General features: G+C 48.7%; 1 protein-coding gene across 2 annotated transcripts in view; it reads left to right on the top strand.

Annotated features, from left to right (window-relative positions):
* The first annotated feature begins 1,958 nt into the window (after positions 1 to 1,958).
* NEDD4L (NEDD4 like E3 ubiquitin protein ligase) overlaps positions 1,959 to 24,564 on the top strand; it is a 71,371-nt gene continuing 48,765 nt past the window's right edge. For both annotated transcript variants that reach the window (XM_054293325.1, XM_054293324.1), the window contains exons 1-2: positions 1,959 to 2,038; positions 18,904 to 18,977. In XM_054293325.1, the coding sequence (XP_054149300.1) occupies positions 1,991 to 2,038; positions 18,904 to 18,977 (122 nt within the window). In that variant the 5' untranslated portion in view covers positions 1,959 to 1,990. The remainder of the gene's footprint in view (positions 2,039 to 18,903; positions 18,978 to 24,564) is intronic.

The following is a 24,564-nucleotide window of genomic DNA, read 5'->3' as shown; positions in this document are numbered from 1 at the left end:
CAGAAAAGATCTGGATTCTCAGATTTCCATGTATCACCATCTTTACAGTGCTGGGATTACAGTCCAGTTACAGATGTTGAATTACAACAACTGTTTCTTTTTCATTCTGCCCTTCAGAAACCAACATTCTTGGATAGAAACATGCAGGTTCCTGATGGTTTCCAACTCCTGGTGTCAGCACAGACAGATATGAGAGGCAAAGAACGGAGGTGTGTTTGTGGACTGAATGAGAGGACCCCTGAAATCCTGGTTTTCTGTGGCATCCAGGGGATCAGAGGTGGCAGAGATGCTTCTGCTAAGGCAACCAAGTAGGTGAGTGCAAAGCAGGGGGGCAAAGCTACATCCAGAGCTGGGAATGATCTGCTGAGCTTGGAACAAAGAGGAATCAAAGGGAATGTACCTTGGACAATGTGGAGTGAGCCCGGTGCCAGGTGCTCCTGTGGGCTCCACCATGCCAGGGCTGGCCTTGGCCAGGCAAGCAGGAGCAGCCTGGCCGTGCTGCTGGGGAAGCCCCTGCCCTGCCCAGCCCTGCCCTGCCTGCACCGCGCGTGCTTTATGGCCAGCAGGGACGGGGCAGTGCAAAGGCTGATGTCTCCCCAGGCTGGACTTTATCAGCTCCGAGGCACTGCTGCCTGGGCAGAGGTCACATCCTTCCTGCCCCACAAAGGGCTTTGGAAAGGCTGGGAAAACACTTTCTGGCCTACAGACTGCTGTGGGATCTCTCCCTTTTCCCGTTCTGCTTGGCTCTGTGGAACAGAAAGAGGCTCAAAGCACCTGAGCACACAGAGGAGGGCTGCTGAAGCCAGTGGCACTTGTCTGAAGTGCCCAGAACCGCCCTGTGCTGGGCTGTGGTGTGAGATCTGTCCCGTGCCAGTAGCCCCACGTGCCTTTGGTGACACATTGTGCACGTCAAGGTAAATGTGGCAGAGCATAAACGTGTCTGGGCACCGCTGCCATGGAACTCCCTCAACAGCCTCCACTTAAGCACCACCGTACTGCCAGGAGACAGCGAGAGATCATAAATGGGAGATTAGCACAGGGAGGGGCACGGCTGGGGCAGAGCCAGCTCAGGGGCACGAGGCAAATCAAAACCTCATGCAGAGCTAGAGCGAGACTTGATTTTGCCCAGAAGTGCCCTCACTCCAAGTGCCCACGGTGCTTTGTTTCCCTAAAACTTGTGATGGGGAGGGAAGAAATGCCACAGTGAGCGACCACCTCTGACTGCTCCGGAGAGCCGCCAGCAGCGGGGGCTTCGCTCCTGCGCATCCCGGTCCCGCACAGGGACACGGCCCGGGACACGGCCCGGGACACGGCCCGGTGCCGCCCGGGGGAGACATCCTGGGACACGGCCCGGTGCCGCCCGGGGACAGGTCCCGGGACACGGCCCGGTGCCGCCCGGGGAGCGCTCTCGCAGTCCGGGCCCAGCGGCGCCGCTCCCGCCCACTGGGGGGCGCCACCCACACGCGCCCGCTGCCCCCGCGCGCCAGCTCCGCGCGCATCCCTCGCGCGCGCATCCCTCGCGCCCCCCTTTCTTCCCGCCCCCCGCGCGCGCATCCCTCGCGCCCCCTCACGCGCCCCCTCACGCGCCCCCTCACGCGCCCCGTAACGGCTCCCCTCGCGCCCCCTAACGGCTCCTCTCGCGCCCCCTCACGCGCCCCCTCACGGCCCCTCACGCCCGTCCCTCAGGGCGGCGCGGGAGCGGAGCGGGGCCCCTCCCGCGCTTTGTGCCGCGCCCCGCCCGCCGCCGTTGGGCCGGCCCGGCGCTCTCCCCGCCCCGCCGGCGCTACCCGTCCCTGCGGCCGCGCTCAGCCCCGGCCCGCGGCGGCGGCGGCAGCGCGGGCGGCCCCCGGCGGCCCCGCCCCCGGCCCCTTTCCGCCGGGCTCGGCTCCCGGCGTCTTCCGCCGCCCGCGGGCCAGCGGCGGCAGCAGGAGAAGGCGGCGGCGGCAGCGCGGGCGGCGGCGGGCGGCTCGGCGGGCCCGGGAGCGGCTCCATGGCGACCGCGGCGACGGAACCGGTGTACGGGCTCTCGGAGGACGAGGTGGGTCGGCGCGGACGGGCTGGGTTGGGGTGTGCCGGGGCCCCGTCGGCGGGAGCCGCGGCTGAGGTTCGGGAGCTGGGCGAAGGTCGACGGTCGGTCCGGGAGGGCAAGCGTTGCCCGCCCCTCAGGGCTTCGCGCCCCTCCCGCAGCGGCTACTTGCCCGGAGGCGGCCCGGGTCGGGGAGCGCTGCCCGCACCCCAGGCAGGTGCGGCCGCCCAGAGCCCGCGGGTGCCTCGGTGGGGCCGGCGGCGAACAAAGAGCCGCGGCCGGCGGTGCTGCGGGCGGGGGCGGCCGCCCCTCCGCCTCCTCCCCGCAGCGCTGCCGGTGTCCCCAGGGGAGCGGCCGCGGGGCCGGAGCGGAGCAGCCGCCGGGCCGGTGCGCCGGGTACTGTGTCAGACACAGCCTGGCCCCAATGCAGATGGAGCTGATAAGCGGGGTAGGACCCGCGATAACTAATCACCGTGTGCTGGCTTTATCAGCTGATGTCTTCTGCAGAATCAAGCAAATCATACAGGCATTAGGAGAATAGTCCAGTTTACTTTAGGTGAATGTTAAAAATCTTACTTAATGCCCTTTTTGTTTCATTGCCTTGGTCAGGTGCTCCTTTTCTTAGGAGCCAGTGTCATAGAGCATCAGCAATGGGCAAGGCTGCATTATGGGCTGTGGTTTCGGGGTATCGGCTGTTAGGAACGCATGTATATCTTCTATTTTTACAGGCCAGAATAGTAATTATAACAACATTGCTTCCGGTTTTGTGGGGTTGAGCACAACGGGTGATGTGTCAGTCTGTCTGTAGTGTAGAAGAAACATTAAAAACATCCTCTGCCTTGTGAAACTGGCAGTGTTTCTTAGCTGGTATATTTCAGCGGCACCGGGTCTGGATGACTGGAATGTTTAATTCTCATTGGGAAGGAGGTTCCTGGGCAGGAGTGGGTGTTTTGGGAAGGGGGGGTGTCATTCTGTTGTTGTTAAATTATAAAGCTGAGAGCAGAGTGATTGCAAATGCTCTGCGTGTGTGTGAAGGTAGGGGAGAGGAGAGGGCGTTGCAGGAGCATTGGGTGATGTAGATAGCGAGCACAACGGCAGAGGAGAACCTTCTCCTCCCTGGGCTGTTTCCATAAGCCTTAGCGTGAGCACAGCGGTGGCTGGCACCAGTCCCCGCGCAGCTTTGGGCCAGCTCCGGTGCATTGCCTCACGCTGCAGGTAGCTGGGCCCACTGCTGGGCCATCTGCAGGGCCCTGCTTGCTCCGGGGCTGCCCTGCGGTAATCCTGTCCGGTCCTGGGCTCCAGAGGGCCTCTGGTGATCTTGCCTGCTGCTGGGGGGTTTGCACACGCTTAGGGAACAGCTAAAGGCAGTGGGGTTTGCTGGCCCAGCATGGGCATTCCAAGACATTTGGTTGGAGGTGCTTTTGTGCTTATATTAGCAAGTGAGCTCTGTGAGGAAAAGGGAAACCTGGAGCCACCCTGCCAGGTCCCAGGGAGGTGGCTGAGAACATCACGCTGGAATTGGGCTGCTGCCTTTTCTGTTGTGCGTGCGCTTGGCTGTGTCTTTTGTCCCTGCCTCCTGCCTCGACATATGCTGGTACTTGCACAGAATGCTAAAGAGAAATGGATACAGGGAGAAATCTGCTGGCTGCTCTCACCTTGGCTTGGAGGTGGAGGGATCTTGGGACAGCAGGGGCTGTTCCTGCCGTGATGCTCAGCCCCAGCAGATGCTGGGGACTTGGCCTGTGGAGCAGTGGGCAGGGAGATGTGGTTTTACCTCCCGAGGTAAAACCAAGCTGTTAGAAAAGGAGCTGCTGGGAAAAGAAAGGCTTTGGTCTCTCAGCAGTGACCAATATCACAGCTGCAGTGATGACCACAGCCACACTGCCAGAGGGACAGCAGTCTGTGCTTTGTCTCTGGCTTTGCTGTGCATCTGCTGATGCTGGACACTTCTCGGGAAGAGCAGTGACCATCTAAAGCTACAATGGGATTCCACAAATGGAAATAGGATGGAAGAAAGAGGGAAAAGGGTCTGAGGGAGGGGTGGCGTGGAGAAGGGTGCAGGTGATACTTAGAGCCTGTTGGGCTGTTTCATGACCCTGAGAGCCTGACCCACCGTTGAGTCTCTAGTAATGGGCAGAGGAGAGCCCAGAGGGAGGGGAGGATGGTCTCTCTCAGGAAGATGGCTGCATGAAAGCTCTAGTGAAGGTAAAGCTCAGGTGGGCTGAGGAAGGTGTGCTGACAGTTCTTCGCACGCTGGCCTGTGGGTAATGAGTTCCCTCTAGCATTGGCCTGGACTTGGCTCATCATTTTTTGGAAAGCAGAGCTCTATTAGCTGTGAGAGAGCCGTGAGAGGCTGAGTTATGTACGTGGACATATTCAGCCCATTCATTTCCTTTGTTCCTGCCTGGGTTTGAAGTGCAGTTTGCAGATCTGTTGTAGATGGGTTTTGGAGGGCTTGAGTTGGCCTTGTGCAATGCTTCCACTGCTGGCACGTTTGCTGATTGGAAAATGCAGTGATTTACATGCGAGCCGGACTCACGGAGTGGCTCTCCAGAGAGAGAAGCGGCAATCTCTCCTGCAGAGCAGAGGCACAGCTGGTGTGTGTGCCAGGCGGGGAGCAGGCCCGGCCGCGTGTGCCGGCGTGTCTGCGCGCTGTGGGCCTGCACTCATCCCTGCGCACGGGGCTGCCTTCCATGCCAGTGCGGTTCCCTTTTGCCCAAGCACTCTGACAGGTGTTGGAACACCAGGCCTTTTGGGGATTTGGGGATCACTGACTCACAGGGGATGAGCCAACCATTGCAGTTTTTCATGGCAGATGATGTTGTGTTCATAGATCAGCCTCCTTGTAAACCTGAACTGTAAAGTGTTTTATATTAATTAGTTAAAATGAGTTGTAAATCAGATTCATAGCCTGCCAATTTTTCACTGTCAGGATGACCTCAGCACTGGGCCAGGCTGCTCAGAGGCTGTTGGAGCTCCATGCATGGGGCTGTTTGGGACCATTGGGAAACAGGCCTGGGCAGCCAGCTCTGGCTTAAGCCGGGGTGGGCCAGGTGACCTTCAGAGGCTTGTGCCAACCTCAACCTCTTTGTGATTCTGTGAAATAGTATTTATACGGGCTCCTGGAAGCTTAGGTACTCTCATGCAATCTCTAAATATCAGTGTATGTAAAAACTTACAGTCCTTTGTAGTGGAAAATATTTGTGAATGAAGTGCACCTCTTGTTTGTTTCAGTTTGGGTTTCTTGAGAGTCAGATGTTGCCCACACAAATCCACAAACATTTTGCTTTCTTAGTGTCCTTGGGTAGAAGCAAAACTTGCAGCTCCTTGGAACTTGTTTGCTTTAATAAAAAATGGAACTTCAGAAAAAATATCCTTGAAGACTGTCTTTTTATACTTTAAAATATTAGGAGGAAAAGAGGTTCATATGTGAAACTGCTCTCTGCAGTTCCAGCATTCTTCTCTTTTTAAGTTCTGTTCAACTTCTGTGACTTGTGATTGAGTCAATTGGAATTAGAAGCTTCCTACTGAGATGACATTTTGTCATGCCTTAGAATTTGTCAAAAGGATCTTATGTTCCTGAAAATATCTCAATGTGTGAGATACAATCCCATATGCCTCAAGATAATAATTCTGTGTGTAGTCACTGTAGCCTAACCTTTCATCACTGTTCTGGTGTGCTGTGCTGGGCACAGCCTTGTGCCTGAAGAGTGAATCCTAAAGGATTTCAGAACCTCAGGAGCCTGTGTGGTGCTTCGCTTTACTGAGACACACTTTGGGGAAAGGGAAACAAACCCAGCTCTGAGTATGATGGAAACAGTTCCTATGGACAGGAAAGCACAGGCTCACCTGTACTGGATCTGGCATCAAGGTAAGGAGTAAGCCAGGATTTGCTACAGTGGTGCTGTGGTGAAATGCAGCCCGTGCTGTGATGGGTAAACTGTCTGCAAACTGTTTCAGACTGAGGCATGTGGGAGGTTGGCTTTTTGTGCCTCATGTTTACATGTTCCTGATGGATTTGTTGCTCTGGAATGATCTCCCTTGAGGGTGTCTCTTTCCCAGTACTCGAGTATCATGTTAGCAGATCCATGAGATGGGGCTGCAAAGGCCTCAAGAAGGTGTTATTGCTCATTATCAGCAGGATTTGCTGGGGAGGAAAAGGGCTGCGATTTTCCCTCCCACCCTGGACTTGGTGGCAGCAGTGACATGTGGGAGTTCAGGCCCGGATCTCTCTGCTTTGCATTTGAAGCAAACCATCAACTTTGGAAGTAATGGCAATGCTGAGTTGTTTGGGCAGTGTCAGTGTTGCAGATGGTTGCAGTTAGATTTTGGGTGACGTTTCCTGTTGTGTGGTCTCGTGGTGAGGCTGTACCCTGCAGCTCACCCGGCTTCCGTGCTGTGCTGGCACGGCCAGAGATGTTTCCTGAGCCCAGGCTGTGCCCGCAGAGCCCCTGCCAGGACAGGTGCTGGGGAGGGGTTCCAGAGCCATGTCCCCTCATTCCCAGCTCAGCTCCTGGAGCAGCACTGGAGCTCCGGGTGCTGTGGCACTGGAAGAGTGCTGCAGAAGCAGCTTGTGGGTGGCTGTGGCTCCTCAGCTGTGAGGTGGAAAGGGGCAGCCCAGGGATGCACCCCTGGCCCCGTGAGCTCCAGCCCAGCCCACTGTGTTCTTGAAACCTGGAGGCTTTATGTGAAAAAACCCTTGAGTTCCTTGAGAAGATGCACCCTTTGTCACCACCACTGAACACAGACCCTTTAGATGAGAGCTCTGTTGTTTCTGCTCTGAATATTCCAGTTACATAAAAGCTTCACTGTGCCTTCTGAGTGTGAGAGGGGCCTCCCTTGGTCACAGCTCTGACAGTGTCTTAGCCATAAGCAATTCAGAATAGTGACTTTTTTATTGACCCTGAATTGTTTTTATAGACTCTAAGTGCACTGGCTTCAGGGCTAGCATGTAAACCTTAAATGATGATTAAAAAGTCTAGGTAAGGAAGCATTTCATAAATGACAGGGCTTGCATATCTACTTGTGTGGCAGAATATCAAAATAGGCTGTGGTTCTCAGGAGGTCAATAGATTTTTATAACAGCCTGCATTTTAAACCAGCTTTTGATGAGTTATCGGCAGTTTTGGTCACTAGTGCTGACACTAAGTAAATTCTAGTTTTATTATAAAATTAATGTAAAGACATTGAAGGAGGCTTGTAGTAATACGAGGGTCTGAGGAATGTTAGTTTTAGCTATACCCCCATTCAGAGATGCTCTGTCTTCCCTTGGCTGTTGTCCTGTCCTCTGAGGGTGGTGTGTCGGTAGTGCAGCCCGTGGTTCCGCCGCTGCCTTAGGGAAGGGGGATAAGCGTTCCTTGGGTGTCATGTGAAGGGCGGGCCGCTGGAGGGCGCTGTGCAATAAGAAATGGGAACGCGAGGTTCTCCTCTGCTCCTGCACAGAGGCCATTTTCCTGGGAAGCAAACAGGGACTGTGAGCCCCGCACCTGTTGATGAGCAGGCACCCCACCCCCGGGGCACAGCTTGCGCTGGGAGGTACGGTCATCAGATTTCTGACGGGATTTTTTGTGCTTTGTTTGGAAAATATCACCAGCCATGCTATGAGTGCTGAATGAGCTTATCTGTCAGAAGGGAATTTGTGTTACATCTTAGGATTTTGTGGGAAGAATTCACCCCTGCAGCTTCTAGGCTGGACTTGTATGTGCTAAGGACCTTCAGCTGGTGTTGGTATTTAATATTATATATTTAATATTATATGGTATTTAATATCATATATTTAATATTATATGTGCTAAGGACCTTCAGGTGGTGCTGGTGTCAGTGGTTGATCCCAGGACAGTTTACTGGCACCTCCACCTTGTACTTGAGTAGAAGAAGTTGAGGCTGATGGCTTCTGGAGCAGCCCACCCAAATCAGTGGATTTGCACTGCTGAAACAGAGATGCGGCTTTCTCTCGTACACCCTGGGACCACCTGTGGACAGTGTCCCATGTCTCTGCAGGGCTGTTGGATTGCAGTAACTTCTGGAAAGGTGGTGGAAGTCAGAGGTATGTGGCACGAGCAGCTGGGGTGGTGGTGGGTGTGTGTGAAGGGAGGGTAGGGCACCTGCTCTTTGGTGGCTGTGAGCTGTGGCATTGGCTGTGTAGGTCTCCTGAATCCAGAGCTTTGGCTAGAATCCTGACCCTGATGAAGTCTCTGACAAGTTTGCGTAAAAGCAGAATGTTAAATAGATTAATTCCCTAACAAATGAGTGGAGTTTTTAACCTTTCTTTAAATATTTCTTGAGTTGACCATTCCTGCTGTTTGTGGTGAAGGGAGTGGTAACAGGGAGAAGTGGTGAGTGGACAAAACTGTGAATTTGTGGGCTTTGTGCTTGTGCTGATTCAGCCTCATTAACAAAGCAACAGCTTTGCTCTGCAGCCATGAGCAATGGATGTGCTTCTTTAATCTCTGTTCTTGGTACAGTGATGTTCGAGGTATTATAAAATATTGGCTGTTGTTTGTAACAGTTGAGCTGAAAGAACTTGAAAAATGCTCTGTCTTAAACAGGGCTTGCTTTAGTGAACCGAGAGCATACAGCAGTGGTGTAGATGCAGCTCCATTTTATAGCTGAGGGAATGGTGTCACTGTTTAGAGTTCAGGGTTGCAGGATCACCTCCCTGCCTCACTTGGTATCTTCATAGGTGCCTTCCCCCCACTCCTTTGTTAAAAGGCAGTCTTAGTGCTAAAGTTTACACCCATCCCACTGGGTGGGTGGACACTTGAGATGGAGGGCTGCCCTATCCAAGGAGTGGTGAGTTGGGCAGCTTAGGTGCTGTGTGCCGCAGTGAGAGGCACGTTCCTTGCACAGCCTGCGCTTGTTTCAGTAGGATAAGTGCTGGGGGCACACATTTGGGTGGGTACCAGAAAGACCTCTGCATTTATCCTTGCTGGCTGTTTGGTTTGTTTCAGGCCCATCTGGTCAAGTTTGGTAATTTACTATTTTATTCCTTATTTCCAGCGTCTATAGAAAAACATTGAGTCCTCAGGGTCAGGTACATTCCTGTGCATGCCTGGCCTGGACTGTGTGTGAATAGCACCACTCTTGCTACCGTGGCCCGAGGAGGCACTTCTCCTTTCTGTTCGCTGTGGGAGGGAGCCTTGCAGTGTGGTTTTCCCGGGCAGGGTAGGCTGTCCCCAGCAATGCGGTGACACGCCGGGATCCTGCCAGTGTCCGTGCTGATGACTCGCCGTCCCTGCTGTTGGAGCAGGGCGCCTTGGGCTTGCAGTGAGTGGGATGAATCTTGCCTCCTGCCTTCTCTGTCGGCAGCGCCTCCTGGCCGCTGCAGCCCAGCAGGAGGGCTGGTTTCTCCTTGCCGTCCTTGCCTCGGCTGGCTCCGGTGCTGTTTCTCGCCCACCAGTCATGCTGCTAAGAGGCTTGTAGGAGACGAGAGCATTGTCGTGGAAAACTAGCTGTTCCCATGGCACGGGTAGCCTGAGAGTGCCAGAGGTGTGTTTTCCTTCCTCAGAAGCCGCTCTCTGGCTGTGGCCATGACATCAGGATTCCAGCAGTGCTGCTGGGTTCTCCCTGGAGGTGCAGCGACCTGAGAGCTGGGCAGGAACAGAGACACAGAGACAGGCTTCCCCTGGCCATCAGGGAGGCTGGCTGAAGGTCTGGAAACCAGAGCTGGATATGGGCCTTTAGGAGACATAAGGTGCAGTGAACCTGAATGGATTGTTCTCTTTTTAAGGTAGCACTATAGATATTTTTTCCAAATTTTCTTTTTCCTACAAAGTGGATTATCCTGATGCTTCTGTTACCTCTCTTATCCAGAAGCTGCCTTCTCGTTTTGCGTTCTGATTAGCATGATAAAGAACATGTTGCATTTTCCTCCCCTGTGTTGAGGCTGAGATTTTACTTATCCCTGTTTTAGGGCCAGCTGCATCCCAGGGGTGGTGGTGTGGCACTCTGGAACCCCAGAATGGGACAGGTGGTTGCAGCAAAGCCCAGCAGACCCCCCTGTCCTGCGGGTGCTGTGCTGGGCAGCTCTGACCAGGCTGGCAGCAAGGTCAGAGTTGTTTTTTCCAGGGATATCCTGCAGCTGTACTAGAGGTTGTGCCAAATCAAGTTGCAGTCAGGTTTTGGTTTTGTCTTAACTAGTTTCTGTTGTAGTTTGAAAGTCAAACATTGTAAATTAGACTGTGCTAAATGGTTAACAGGTGGGGTGTGGATTACCTGCCAGGTCATTTGTCACCATGTTCCTGCATGCTCCGAATGCAAGATCCTGACAAGAGCCCCTTTGGAAGCTGTTGAAACCATGGGCCCTTCACAACTGATAGTGACTGGCCTCAAAGTCTGCAGAGTTAAGATGCTGGAGTTCGTAGCTAGTGTGTTTTCAAGTCCTGTGGTCACCTTCTCATATGTGCCTACTTGTGTCACTTTTTTTTTTAGAAAAAAGCCTCCCTCATTCATATTTTGGGTCTTGTGCTTTAACACAGACTAAGTCTTCACAAACCAAACTGCTGACCCCGGTGTGGTGGTGTGGTTTGATTTAGTTGCCCTCAGGGTGTTGCTGTGCCTGGCAACTTCGGTTTTTTCACTGACCACTTTAGCACTTTTCTTAGTGTCACAAGTTCCTTACCAGCATTTTTGTTTTCTGATCTTTGGAGCAGATTTTGCAGTGTTCAGTATAAGCAGCTGCAGTATGGGCTTGCATGCAGGACAAATACCATCTCATGGAATGTGTTAGGTTGTCTGTTGGTGTGGAGCCTCAGCCTATCTCCAGTGGGAGCCTGTTAAAGGAAGCAGTTCTGTGCCATTGCAGTTTGGGCTCTGCAGCTCCAGGCTGGTTTTCTCCCTTTGCTTTGTACAGCACGGTCACCATTTGGCAGCAGATTTAGACTTTGTGTAGATCATCTTGTTATTTCTAGAAGGGGGTGTGACTTCATTTAAACCTGCCTGGAGGAAACTGAGTTTGTTCTTCAGACTTGTGTTAATTTGTGTGACCCCAAGAGCCTTTCAGTGCTGTACCTCAGTCACTGTAATATGCATTTGTGTTCTTGGAAGAAAAATCCTATTCTTTATTCCCAAGTTGTTGACTGAGCCCTCTCAAAGTCCTTGTGGTGTCAGGAGCAAGCAGCCCTGTGTGTACCTCATCATCTCTGCAGGTAGCAATGTGATACAGGGTCAGGAATAAGCAGGTAGAAGCAACAGTTTCTTTACACAGCTGGTTGCTGTGGAGGCCGAGCCACTGGCTGTAAGTTGCCTGAGGAATTCAGCATTGCTATGCCCTCTGCTCCCTCCTGTTCTGCCTCTTTGGGGAACATGCATCTGTGCTTCCCCGGGACAAGGTCCTGCTCTGGGATGTGAATGACTGACCCTATTGCGGCGCTTCTCCAAAACATGGATTCTGAATGTGCCTTTTGTTTGGGGCATCGAGCCCCAGTTTGCATCCAGAGTGCCTGGCAGGACACAAAGTGCAGCCTTTGTTTTAGATAATGAGTGGTGAATATTTTAACGAGCGTTTCTTAGTCTAGTCAGTGTCAAGTACCATTTTGGGAACAAGTGACTGAGCTAACCTCTGAGCTTGGTCTGTCAACAATCCATTTATTGATAGAATTTCACAAATTTTGAAGGAATTTCCCATAAACAATTTATATAAACAATTATATAAACCATAAAACAAAAACCCCCAAAACAAATGGCCACCCCAAATCCAAAACGAATGCAAGCAATACTCCAACCCTCCCTGAAACACTTCCAAGCCTTCCACATCAATATATAAGCAGAACTGATACAAACCGAAAAAGCATTCAGTATCGCTATCGCTGTATTTGGTTTACTTTAGAGTCTGTTCTTTTACAGTGTGTGAAAGACAAGCATATTCCATTAAAAGAAGAAAGTGCCTTTAAATTAAGATAGTATCTACTTTTCCTCTTCAAAAGCACCTTCAATGCATGTATATATAGGAGAGAGCTCCTGCAGCTGAATTACTCAGTCTCCTGCATTGGGCATATTCTTGTTAATATCTTTTTTTCACTCGAACTTAAATTCTGTTCTCATCTTTGGCTGTTCATAACATATCCCTGTATGTCAGTGGATGCTCTGGAGAAGAAGGGAAGAAGATTTGTCTTTCCAGCCACGAGGGGCTGTGCTTGCTCCTGCTCAGTTGCCAAAATCTAGTCAGCCTTAAGGCTGGATTAATAACTGAACAGTTTTCCTGTTCTTTGTGATACACCAGTTCTCAGATGGAAGAGCCTGCTAGCCCTAGGCTATCCAGTTATATGACAAATAAATACTTATAATGAATAAAAAGAGTCAAAGCTTTGTCAAGGGCTGCTGTAATAAAAAGGGAGCAGGAAAGGAAGAGGTAGAAGGAGGTGGTAGAACATAGTGTGCAAGTAGGTTGGAAACACCAGGACTACAACCAGGATCCAAAAGCCTGACACGAGATGTTTCTGGTGGGAACAGATCCCTTCCCTATTGACTTGGCCTTTTCACTGGTTTAGGTGGCTGGTTTTTGTCCTCTAATCTGTACGGGGGGGCAGAGGCTGTAGTGGAGTGATTCTTCCTTCAAATGTGAAATTCTTGGGGAGCAAAGCCTTAATGGACAAGAGGTACTGCTAGAGGCTTTGACGTGTTATTCTTTTGCAAAAAGAAACTTAATCAAGATGAAGAAGAGAAGCCAAAGGAGTGAACTGCTGACAACACCACTCACTGAAATGTTAATGTGTTTGGAAGAATTTTTTCACCAGGGGAGGTTGGAAACTCATACAGTAACATTAATTATTAACTGCAGCCAAGAGCTGGAAGATCTAATTTAATTTCTGGTTGGATAATAGGATGATTCATGCAACAAAACAAACTGTGTCAGAAAATGAAGTGTCTCTGAAAATTGACATTCCCAACTTCTGCTCTGAGCTAAAGCTACTGCAGGTAAGCTATTACAACAGCTAAAAAGTGAAAAGTACAGGCTGAATTCCCTGCAGATGTCAGGCTGTGATCCATAGGAATTAGGAGTTTCTGCCTTCTCCAGCCTGAGCAAACCCCCCTCCTTTAGCCTCTCTGCTTCTGCCCCCAGCACCCTTTGCCCATGGAGGCACAAGTAAATGTGTTTCTCCAGCCTCCGTGGAGCAGTGACAAGAGCGCTGCCGCTCATCAGACACTCCATGGGCTGTTAGGAGAGGTGACTTGTGGGTTCTGGTGTCCCAAAGTAATTGCAGCTAGCCAGCTCTTCCCTCTGGCTGAGTGTCGTCACCCAGGGTACCTGAGCCTTGTGTCTTTCTGAGACTGAAGGAGTTCAGAGCTGTTTCAGGTTTTAAGAGTGACACTGGCATTTTCATGTCGGTTGGCATAGTTTTCCTTCTCTCAAGGTTTTTCCAGCAAAGCCTGTTTAAGGAGCTCCCTATCCCATTTTTCTCCAGGTGAAGCAGCCTGGGCTGTGGGTGTGTGCTGTGGAATCGATCCCTGCAGTTATCTGGGTTAGAAATGAGCCTCCAATCACAGTTTATTGTTGGATTACGGTTTTATTGAATGTGTGTTTTGTCATTAAACAGTGCAGCCACTGGTGGTTTATGGTCTGGAATCATTAAATATCTAACAAGAGTATAGATTGTGGTTACATAAACATGTTTGTGTGATCCGTTGGCAACTAGCTGGGCTAGGGGAGTGAATGCAGCTCCGCTTCCCCTGTTGGACACAGGAGCTTTGCGTGCTCTGCCACACCTTCCCCTGGCCCGGGTTGCTCCAAGCCCCGCCCGGCCTGGCCCCGAGCTGGGAACGGCATTAACCAGAGTGACATCGCAGCTGTGTCTGCTGAGCACTGAGGGAGGCTGTTGGATACATGGTGGATTTTTGTGGGAACTGATTGTCTAAAATACAGCGTTACGCTGGATTTGTGTGCCATTTCACACAGGAAAAAAATAGAGATAATTGTATTAAGTGTAAGGCATAATTTTTCACTTTAAAAAAGTTTGAATGTTAAGGGCCTAGTGCATTTCATGAGATCAAAAAAAATAACAGTTCAAGATGTTTAATGTTTCTTTAAAAAATATTTAAAGTATAAATATGTCAGAGGTTCATTTAGTGAAAGGTAAAAACCTTTGTGTTGTTCTAGAGTAGCTGCTTTGAAAGCAAGTCCTCCTGTCAGGTCCTTCTGTGAGTCCTTGCTGCAGGCTGCTAATTGGGAATTCAGACCCTTTCTTGTACTGGACGGGGTTGTCACACATCCACTGGGGACATGGCTTTTTAGTGATTCTCTTTTGCCTAGTAAGTTTTGAAGTACTGCTGGAAAGTAATGGATCCGTGTGGGCCCTGACCTGAGGATAATGAGGATTTGAAATTAACCAACCTGCCTTGTTCTTATGCCAGTGTCAGGGCCAGTGCCCTGGCACTGGCAAAATCCTACACAGACAATCATTGTTCCTTTGTTTTATGGTAGTTTGTGCATGTCAGAAAGTGGGGTACTTGTTTAAATAAAACCTTAATTTTTTAATTAATCAGTTTGGTTTTTGTATCCCCAAAGGGAAGGAAAAGAAGTTCTGTCAGATTTTCTTTAGGAATTTTCTGTTGAAATTCACAGTAAATGTTCCGTTTGGATGCAGAGGGGCAGCACTGTGGTTTGAGCCTGTTTGTTAATGGTGTGCTTTTGGCATTGGGCTGGATGTCTGGACTCCTGGTCCCATGCACTGTCACTGATGTGTGGGTACCTTTGATCCCTATGCACCACTCCTGGTGTCTGTGTTCCAATTTGCTCTTTCCAGTTTTGTGTGCTCTTTTTGTCTGGCTTGTCCCCTTGGAAGAGCAGCAGTGTCCCTCTAAGACAAACTGGTGCCTTGATGAAATTCTGCCTGGTGTTTTTTTCCTCTGAGTGTGCCATTCCAGCCAAGGAGAATATGAATATAGTTCCTTTTCTTTAGAGGTCTCAAATAGGACCTAAATCACTATTGTAAAACATTTATGGTTTTTCTGTTGTATCAGCTTTTGAAGGCCATAGTTCTCCAAACTCTGCAGTTCTTTTAATACTTACTAGTATTTGCTTCATCTTATGATTTCGTCTGTGTGAGAATCCTTGCTTGGCCAGGAGTGCTCCAGTGGACCAGGTATGCCCCATGAACTGACCAATGCATTTCAGCCAGGAGGGTCTTTATGATCCAAATTGCATAGCCTTCTTTTGTGCAAAAGCTTTTAGGTTTAGTCGCTCTAATTTTGCGATCTGTGGAAAAAATAATGGGGTTTTTACAAATACATTGCATCCTGCAGCGAGGGTTGAGAGCTCTGTGGGTAAGGAAAGGCACAGTTTGATTTCTCTTGGATTTGGTGAGGAGTGTGGTGAAGCTGAAAGGAGATTTTAATGCTTGAGCCAGATGAGTTGTAATCAAGTGACCTTTTAAGTTTGTTTTCTGTGCTGAACTTGCAGAGGAGAGTGGAGATTTGGGTCATAGCCCTGGTGCATGGTTTTGTTTGCATTGCACAACTGAGATTTTATCAAACGCTGTTGGCAAAATTGCCGCTGACAATTTCAAGATTAGTAAGATATTGCAGGAATTACAGGGAGGCTTTCCACATTCTGTTGCTATGGCCTTTAGAAAGTCACTGTGATCAGAGATGGAGCTGTTTCCTTGGGGTTCTCTCAGCTGCCTTCCCTGGGAGTGATGGTGACAGCCCACCAGACAAGGCACCCCCCTTGGATTCTCCCTCTTGGGCTGCCCAGCATTGATTGATGTTAGGGAGGTGCTTATCCAGAACAGGATAAGCCAATTTGGGAATACTCTCTGCAGGAGGGTGATGTGGAATAGCTTCCTGAAGCACTTTTTCTTTTCACTCAGCTATAAGTGGATTGGTTCAATCCACCAAATCAAAGTCAGAATGAGTTCAACTCTTCTGCCACTGAACCTGGTCTCAGTTGCTGGGAGATTTAGGAGAAGCCTAGCATGGTTACTAGGCTTGCTGTGGCCAACACTGGCCTTTAAGCAGGTGACACACAGTGGGTTTGGCTTTGGAACTGCAGATCCTGGTTGATTTATCCCCCACAAATGGGGAGAATTCTAAGCGGTGTGTGTTTGGGCGATTGTGAGTGTGTAGCACACAGGGCTCTGTGTGTTTTCATTCAGGAAACCAGAAGTGCCACAGTTAAAACATTGAATTAAAGGTTTGTTGTCTTTTCCATTTGTATTTGTTTTGCCCTCAAAACACTGACTTAAAGATCTGTTATCTTTTAGTATGTTATGTTTTGCAAACTTTGAGATATAATGAAACTAGAGGTGCTCAGTGGATGAAACTGGATTCACAGAGTCTCTATGTGCAGGTAACATTCCAGTGGGATCTGGTTTCTCTCCTCGCAGTTAGTGGAAATTTACCTCTCCGGCGCCTATCGTGGGTTGGAATCAAAAATGTGTCTACAGAGAGAGAAGGGAAAAAGTAGCCAAAGTGAGCCCGACGACACTCCCCCACCGTGACTCAGGTGAAGCTCTCTCCGGGTGAAACCCAAGCTCGCTGGCCTTTCCCCTCGTTGCCTTGGCGATGGTCATTTATTGCCGCCGTTGCTGAACTTCCGCGTGTGCGGGCGGTGGCGAGCGGCGGGGCTCTTGGCGCGGGGGTCGGGGTAAGTGCAGCTCTCGGTGCCCCTGGGGCGGAGGCCGTGCTGTGCCTGCGGGGGGACAGCCTGGCGGCCCTTTCGGGCTGGGCAGCTCACAGCCGAGGGGCACAAACCTGCCCGCCTCGGGGTGCTTGACTCGGAGACGCTTTTGTATACCTTTGGAAAAACACGTTAAATGTTTAATCTTCCTGACTGCATGACAGCTGTTCAAATATTGGTTTGCATTGATCCAGCCGTTGTGCCTTTCACACTTGTCTGTTCATTTAAACGAGTCAACTTTCTAATTTTATACCCCCATCGATTGTTATTTTCAGGCTGTTCTCTTAATGCGTACGCTACATGTGTCATGGGATTGTTTGTCCTGTTGGAAGTTGAATCTGCAGCTTTCCTTCTTACACCAGACTGGATTGCTGTGGCTTTCTTTTCTGTGCATTCAGAACATAGAGATGTGTATTGCAAAGCTTGTTCAGGTTGGTTTTACAGCACTTCTGTGTCAGTGAAGCTGGTGCTGGCTGAGCTGCATCTCCTGGATCACCCTTTGAACCTACAGCATTTCACCCTGCCTGTGGGGGAGTAAGCAGCTCGGGACACTGTGTTTGGCCCTCATTCTTTCTCTCTGCTGTCACAGCTCTTCTCTAAACTTCCCAGCTCCAGGGTATTTTACTAATCCAGGGGGAGAACTTAATTAGTTTTCTTTATGTCAGTACTTTAATGGGTCTTAGAAATTACTTGGTTTTCCAAAAGAACTAACAAAATGTTAATACTAGAGATAAATATACATACAACAGTCTGCTAAATCTGGAAATACATCTGTTTTCCTTCATCTTTTCTGAGGTGAATTGAGGTTTGTTCACTGTTGATGAAGTCTGGGTTTTGATCTACAGTAGGCTTCCAGTTCCACAGCTTGGTTCCACCTAAATAAGCTGAGTCCTCTGAAATGGCACTGTGAACTGCAGCTAAGAGAACACAAGCTGTGCAGAGGTTCTCCTTCAGCAGAGAGGAGAACTCTGTAACCTTTGACATGTTTTGGGAAGACAGGAATATGTAAGCTTCATGTTAATGATTGGACAAAGCAGAAGTCGGTGTGGACGTGCGGCGCAGTGGAGCTCAGCACTAATAGGTAACCAGGCCCTTCAGGGCAGGCTGCTGCAGCTGGGGAGGCCGTGTCTGGGGGCAGGGACAGCTGCTGGAATGTCCGCAGGGAGCTGCCAAAATGCTGCCAGCCCCACCACTGTCCCCACCTGCACACACAGCCTCTGTTCCCAGCAGCCAGTGGATTGAGTCACAGTGCTCAGGACAGCACTTGTTGGAGTCCTCGCTTGTGTTGTGCACTGTAGGTGCCAAACCCAGGTATGGCTTTACTCTGGGGCTGGTCCTGACCTTCCTCACAGTTGGAAAAATCCGTGCCAAGACAGCTGACACAAAGCTGTGTCTGGCTATCGGCTGCCTAAAGCAAACAGACCGGGAGAAACCTGTAGGAAAGTGTAATTGTTTTCTGAACAGGCTTCAAGGAACAGAGTCTCAAGTTACTGTAATTGAATCCAGTATCTTGCAGCTCTGGGAGGCTTATCAGAGGAGAGAAGGTATCACTGATACGGGGGACTGCAGAACCTGTTTCTGTAGAAGACTTTCCAGGTTTCGTTTTGGTGGCCTCTTCCTGTTGCTAAAATGCAGTGAAAAAAACCAAGGTGGAAAAAGGCCATTTTTACTGATGTTCCTCAGGCGCTTCATGCAATGAAGTGATAAACTGAGCATCGGGCTGATGCTCCAGTGATCTGCATCTGCAGGACTTGCCATCTGTCAGTGAATGCTGATTTTGAGCTCTCCACGTACACCAAGGTGGTGAGACAGGCTTAAAAAATTCGTTTTAAGTATTTATTTTTAACTGTGCATCCTTGATTTTTTACACTGCAGACATCTCTCACTACTAAAATGTTATGAATAATTTCCCTTGTGTTCGAAGAGTTTCAGTGTCAATGCAGAATGAATTTGTGGTATATGGATCACTCAGGATGTGAAATAGCCCTGTTCAGCAAATACTCTTCTGCTTTTATTGCTATTATTGTTACAGTATTATTGCTATGATGTTATTACTGTTATCTACTTCTGCTCTGCCTTTATTGAACTCTTAACAGCTCTGACTGGAGTCGAATACTCCTCACTCAGATAAGCCTTCCAATAGGTGGTTCTCTTCCAAATCCTCCCTAGGACAGACTCCTGCTGTCTGCTAACCTCTTGCCAGCTGCTGATCTGCCAAATGGCATAGAGAATAAACATTAAACCCATTTCTTTTCTGTTGCAGGAGGAGTCTCGAATCCTCAGGGTGAAGGTGGTTTCTGGCATCGATCTGGCCAAGAAGGACATCTTTGGAGCCAGGTGGGTGTTGTGCAGCGCCTGTGATCCTTGGAACATGATCAGCTGGGCAGGGCCCGGGCCCTGCAGGTGCTGGGCATGCGCTGGCACAGCTGTCATGCAGCTCCCTCCCTTCGCTCTGCCAGCCCAGGAAGCAGCTCAGGGCCCAGCTTGCAGAACCCAGCCAGGTAATAGCTGGGGGACAAGCTGCTTCTGAAGTTAAAATGAACCCAAACCCAGTAATTTTCTTTTTTTGAAGGTTAATTCAGGCTTGACGTTCCTGCTCTCTTAAGCCTAAGCATGACAAAGTGCTCTGCTGCAAATGTTCCAATCTACTTAGAAGGGTTTTATCTGTTGGAAATTAGTGGTAGCCAATTTTAGCTTTTATTGAAATGACTAATTTCTTAATGTATGAATGAGCCTCCCTGTGGGTTTTCCTGTATTTATTTAATGATGCTTACAAATTGTTCATTAGCTTGTGTATCTAGCTTAAAACTACATGAAAGCAGCAATTGAAAGTTTAATCAACTTTAGTATTTTGGGTGAAATTTGCAACAAGCGTTCCTTTGGTAGCTGTGTGCAGAATATGGTATGCCAAAGGTTTTTTATTTTCTTTCTCCAAATGTGTTGTTTTGAAGAACAGTTTTTGATGCTGACCTAAGCAACATAACTTTTATCTTTCAAAATGCATGAAGTTAAATCCAAGTGTAATTAGTACCGAATCCTATTGCTGCAGCTGTTAACATATTTTAAGGAAATTGGTCTCAAGATCAGTAGGATTTCCATAAAAACAGAGTTAATAACAGATTGCCTATATGTGTTTTTAAATTTGTTTGAATCTTTCAAATGAGTTAGTGTACAGTGATTTGAAAGCACGTTGGCATTGCAGAGCTGTGGCCCCAGCAGCTGCTGTGCCTCTGCATGGTGGAGCTGTGCAGGGCTTCAGACTGGAGCAGAACAGTTACCATGTTCCTGCCTGACTGTGAAGGATTGGCTGCAAGGTGTACATTGTGTTTTGCATCTCACTGGGTTATTCTGCCTGCTTTTAATCAACTTTACCATTATAAAACACTGCCTGTGGGCTTGCAGTGTCTGAAAGCCATTTCCTTCTTGATTACATCTAGGGAAAGTCTCTTACAGTGTAGAGCACTGGAGAAACTTGTACTTTTCTTCTGAGGATTGTAACAGTAAAGAAATCTCAATGCTCTTGAGTTTGGTTTTTTTGGGCTTCTTTTTGACTTGGGAAATAATTTTAATAGCAAGTAAGGATACCTTGGGACCCTCAGGGGAAACCAGCTTGCTCTCCACAGCACCCTGACAGGAAAGTGCTGCCAGGTGGGGGCCAGGCTCTGCTTCCAGGGAACAAGGGGCAGGACAGGAGGAGAGGGCTCAGGTTGTGCCAGGGGAGATTTAGGCTGGGTATTTGGGAAAATGGCTTTCGCAAAAGGGCTGTCCAGCCCTGGCATGGCTGCCCAGGGCAGAGGTGGAGTCCCCATTCCTGGAGGGATTTAAAAGCCAGTTAGATGTAGCACTTGGGGACATGGACTTGTGCTGGACTCAGTGATCTGGGAGGGTTTTCCCAACCTCGTAGTTTGCTATGATTCCCCTAATAGTTCAGAAATTTATGGAATTACAGTTGCAATGACACAAAGCAACTAGAATGTAGAGTGGATTAGTAAGGGTGAGCACCCTAAGGTGATGGTTAAATGTGAGGCATTTCATCTGCATAGGTGCAGTGGAGGTGGGCACAAGGTTAGTGTAGATGTAAGTGAGGGTCTGTAACCTGCTTTATATTTTGCTCTGTAAAGTTAAAAGTCTGTGATGTGAACTGCAGATTGGTATTTTGTGAATTTAGTGTCAGTTTACATGTGTGAATGTTTAACATTTATTTCCTTCCAACTTCATAATTGAAGTGTCTTAGTAAATTTCATACAAGAATCCAGGTAGTGGCTGAACTCAGATTGTGTGTATCCTGTAAAGATACAGCTAATGGGGTGCCTTGGCAACTGTATTTTGCCTTCTAAATCATGAAGTAAGTGAAAATGTGGCTGTCCGGAAGTTGAAAATGTAAGGTGCTTTTCAGTTAAAATTGCAGATGCTTTCATTGTCATTGAGCTGTGCTTCTAATGGCATAGGAATTAGTTATGGTTTGCCTCTGGATTTATTGCTTTTACCTGCTCTTTTCTGAAAAGCCCTTTTTCTGGATTGATTTCATGTGTCCAGGACCCATGATGGAGCTGGGGAAGGCAGGCTCCAGGCTGCTGGTAGGATTGTAAGTCATGCTGTATAATCCTTTTGTGAGCAAGGCTGCTTGAAATGTGACTGAATTCTTTAATTCATGTGTGTTCTGTCACTGTGGTTCATGATGGGAGGACAGCACATGTGGCTGTGGCTTTGCAGGTGACAGAGATGGCAGATGTTTACCCTGTACTTATTCTTTTAAGTCTGCTATCACTTTTCTAGTCGGCTTTGAGTTATGGTATGTCTGGTTTTAACTATTTGAAAACTGGATCTGGAGCTCTCTCCTCCAGCACGTGCGCTGCCTTGGAACTGGATTGGCTAACAGCCTGTTCCCCTTCTGGTACCGAGGGCTCCCCTGACAAGCAGAGACAAACCCACTGAAGGGAGGTGCTATCATAAATTAATCAAACTATTAAAAAACATTATCTGGCTCCTGAATGCCTCTTCAGCACTTGCATGTGTGCCAGAGGGAGAGTGCTGTGTGCGTCCTGGCCGAGGGAGGTCCTGGAGGTAGAACAGATCTGGGGCTGAATTCCCGGAGCCACTTGACTAGAGGGCAGCTGCTCAAGTAGGGGAGAGTTCATACTCTGTTGTTGCTTTTTCCTTTTCCTAGCTGCTTTGCGGTGGAAGTTTTTCCAGTGTAGTGGAAATGAAATGTTATTAACACGTGGGAAGGGAAAGAGAGCAGCAAGCACACGTGGCTTGCGCTTTCCCTGGGGAATGAAGTGTGCTCCCATAAAAGCTGTGGGGTGCAGGGAGCAGCCGGGGGCAGATGCTGAGATGAGTGCAGTCACTGCTGGCTTCAGAGCAGAAATATGCTGGATAGTCGATAGTTTTGTTTGTGAAACGGTAATGTTGATGCTCCTACAGGTGTGCGAAATGAATATTGGGCTGCCCGGTGTGGGCACAGGGTGTCAGAGCATCCTTGACATCGGTGCGGGCTGGCCCGGGGCTGTGCCCGGCAGCAGAGGGCGCCAGAGAGTTTCCGCTGCCAACGGGTACCTGATGGCTTCCGACCAAAGTAGGCTTTCAGGTTTTCCACCAAAATCAGCAGCTTTTTACCCATTCCTACATGTTAGGGTCTTTAGGATGCGCTGGGTATATATTTCAGGAGCTTTAAATGGAGAAATGCTGCTTTTTCGAGGATGTGGTCTTGCTACGTAATAAGAGGACTTGGTAATAATTCCTGACAGTTATAATGTCATAGTGAAAAATAATTCTCATCAGATAGTTGCTTAATGGAAAAATTGTACAAATACAGAAACATAAAATGTTTCTTGTTGCTTGAAGAAAGGAAGCTTCTGCATTCAGCTCCTCAGCTTTCCTGCCTGCCTGCTGTCTACTGTGGGCTGTGAGATTACCTGAATCTGATATCTTTAGAAAGAAAAAAGGGGCATGTCAATAAAATCATCTAAGGAAAATATTTTGGTCTGAAATATTTAAGGCAGAACTACTGTGCTGCGCTTTTCCCTTCCAGAATTCAGGTATCATGGAGTTCTCTCTCTCCTTCCCCACCCCCGCTGGATTTTGGAACTTGTTAAGGTATTTTGGGAGTGTGAAATAGCATAGGAAGATCTATGCATACATCAGCCCCTCAGCTCCAGGGGCTGATGTATGCATATTCTGTTAGAGCATTCATTTAACCTTTGCAAAAAAACATGGCCTCGGGGAGGAAAAAACCCCATATTTACACTTCCATCTGTTTTGGAAGATTAAAATATTCTTTATGCTCTGGGAGGCTTCCAAGAGAGCAGGAATACAAAAGGAATCCATCTCGTTACTCCTTATTAGAACATAACATGGTAAAGGAAGGTGGAGACACTGGAGGTGGGGTTTGAGGTATAATTTTTAACTCCTTTTTTCACCCACAGGCACTTCTTCGCAGCTGTCTGTGATGTGAGTCATTATCTCTAGCAGCTCTTTGCTAAAGCCTTGCTACATTTCTTGGAGAGTCAGAAGTGTGAGCCTTTCTTTGCAAAATAAAACACTAGAAGGGAAATGGGAGGTCTGTAAAATGTCTCTGGGATTTAGTATGGAAGAATGAGATTTTGGGATGCTTAAGCACAATGGATTGCAAGTTTGACTTTTCAGTGAAGGATAAGGTAAGGTTTTGTTTTCTTTTCAGAAGCTGATGTTCCTGTATCCTTGTGTATTGGACACTTTGTGTCACAGGACATGAGACTTGTATGGCAGTGAGGTCAAAATCTTCCTTCTGTTTGAGAAAAACTCTTAATGGCTGTTACTCAGTACAGGCATAAAGATGAAACCCAGAAGGCTCGTGCTAAAATAAAAGCAGGGAGCAAACACAGCCAGCGTGCTCTGGAGTATTCCTTGTAGTTAATTGCTCTGTATTATTATTGTACTTCTCCTTACTGTGCAGGATGGGGAAGATCACCGGGGGAATGGTTATTGGAATAAAATGACAGTGACTGTAAGAGGCTCGGCCTTAGAACATTGTTTTTACTGCTTTCCATAAAGCTTGGTTAGAAGTGTCTCATTATAATTCTAATCTTCTTTGAAGGTGCATGTTTTGGGAATTTGTTTCCCTCATCTCTTTGGATTTAAAAGTGACTAAGCAAAACATTGGAATTTAAAAAAAAATTTGGAATTTTTAAAGCTAAGCGCATGCACAGCCAGTGTTTCCTCTAAGTATGATAGTATGATTAAATGATTCTGATAAACATTTCCAGGTTCACAGAATTACCTTTTGTCAAGCATAACCTGCTTTTCAGCCCCGATGTTAACTGCTATCCAAGGGCTCCCATAATTTTGTGGAGACTCCTTGACATGAATGTTTTTGAAGACAGTGTATGTCACTGATCTGAGTTTGTGAGAGTTTGGTGTTGTTGAAGGCATGTTGTGTGTAAAAGCACATTTCCCCTGTACAGCCCCCAGTCTGCAGGTTTACCAGAGTGTCCCTGTGCAGCAGGTCGGTCCCTGCAGTGCTGAGTACTGGGCACCTCTGCCCCCAAACCCGCCCACAGGTGGAGGGATCCCCAAAGCAGGCAAGCACAGAGCCCTCAGCCATCCAGTCCTGTGGGGAGGAGGTGGCCTGAGGCCTTCCCTGTTCTTGGCAGAAATCTGAAGGTGCTCATTTTGGGGATTTTTGAAACATCCAACTTCTCTGACTTAGGAGTAGGAGGTGGCACATGCCTTAAGGGCTCAGTAAGGGGGGTGTTCTATGTGTACCTGCACTGAGGAGAGTGCAGCTGGGCTGGATGGAGTGAAGGGGTGGGAGGAAGGGATGGATGAAGATTAACTGATAGCCAAATAGTAGTCTCCTCAAGACCAGGGAAAGAATCTGATTGGGATGTGGCTTTGAGAAAGAGGCTTCTCTGCCTTCATGTTGGAGTGTGCTGGTATTTCTGCA

This window comes from Melozone crissalis, unplaced genomic scaffold (assembly GCF_028551555.1).
Source record: "Melozone crissalis strain CALT ecotype California unplaced genomic scaffold, PUWL_Pcris_2 ptg000136l_1, whole genome shotgun sequence".
Classification (NCBI taxonomy): Eukaryota; Metazoa; Chordata; class Aves; order Passeriformes; family Passerellidae; genus Melozone; species Melozone crissalis.
This window is presented reverse-complemented; position numbering and strand designations above follow the sequence as displayed.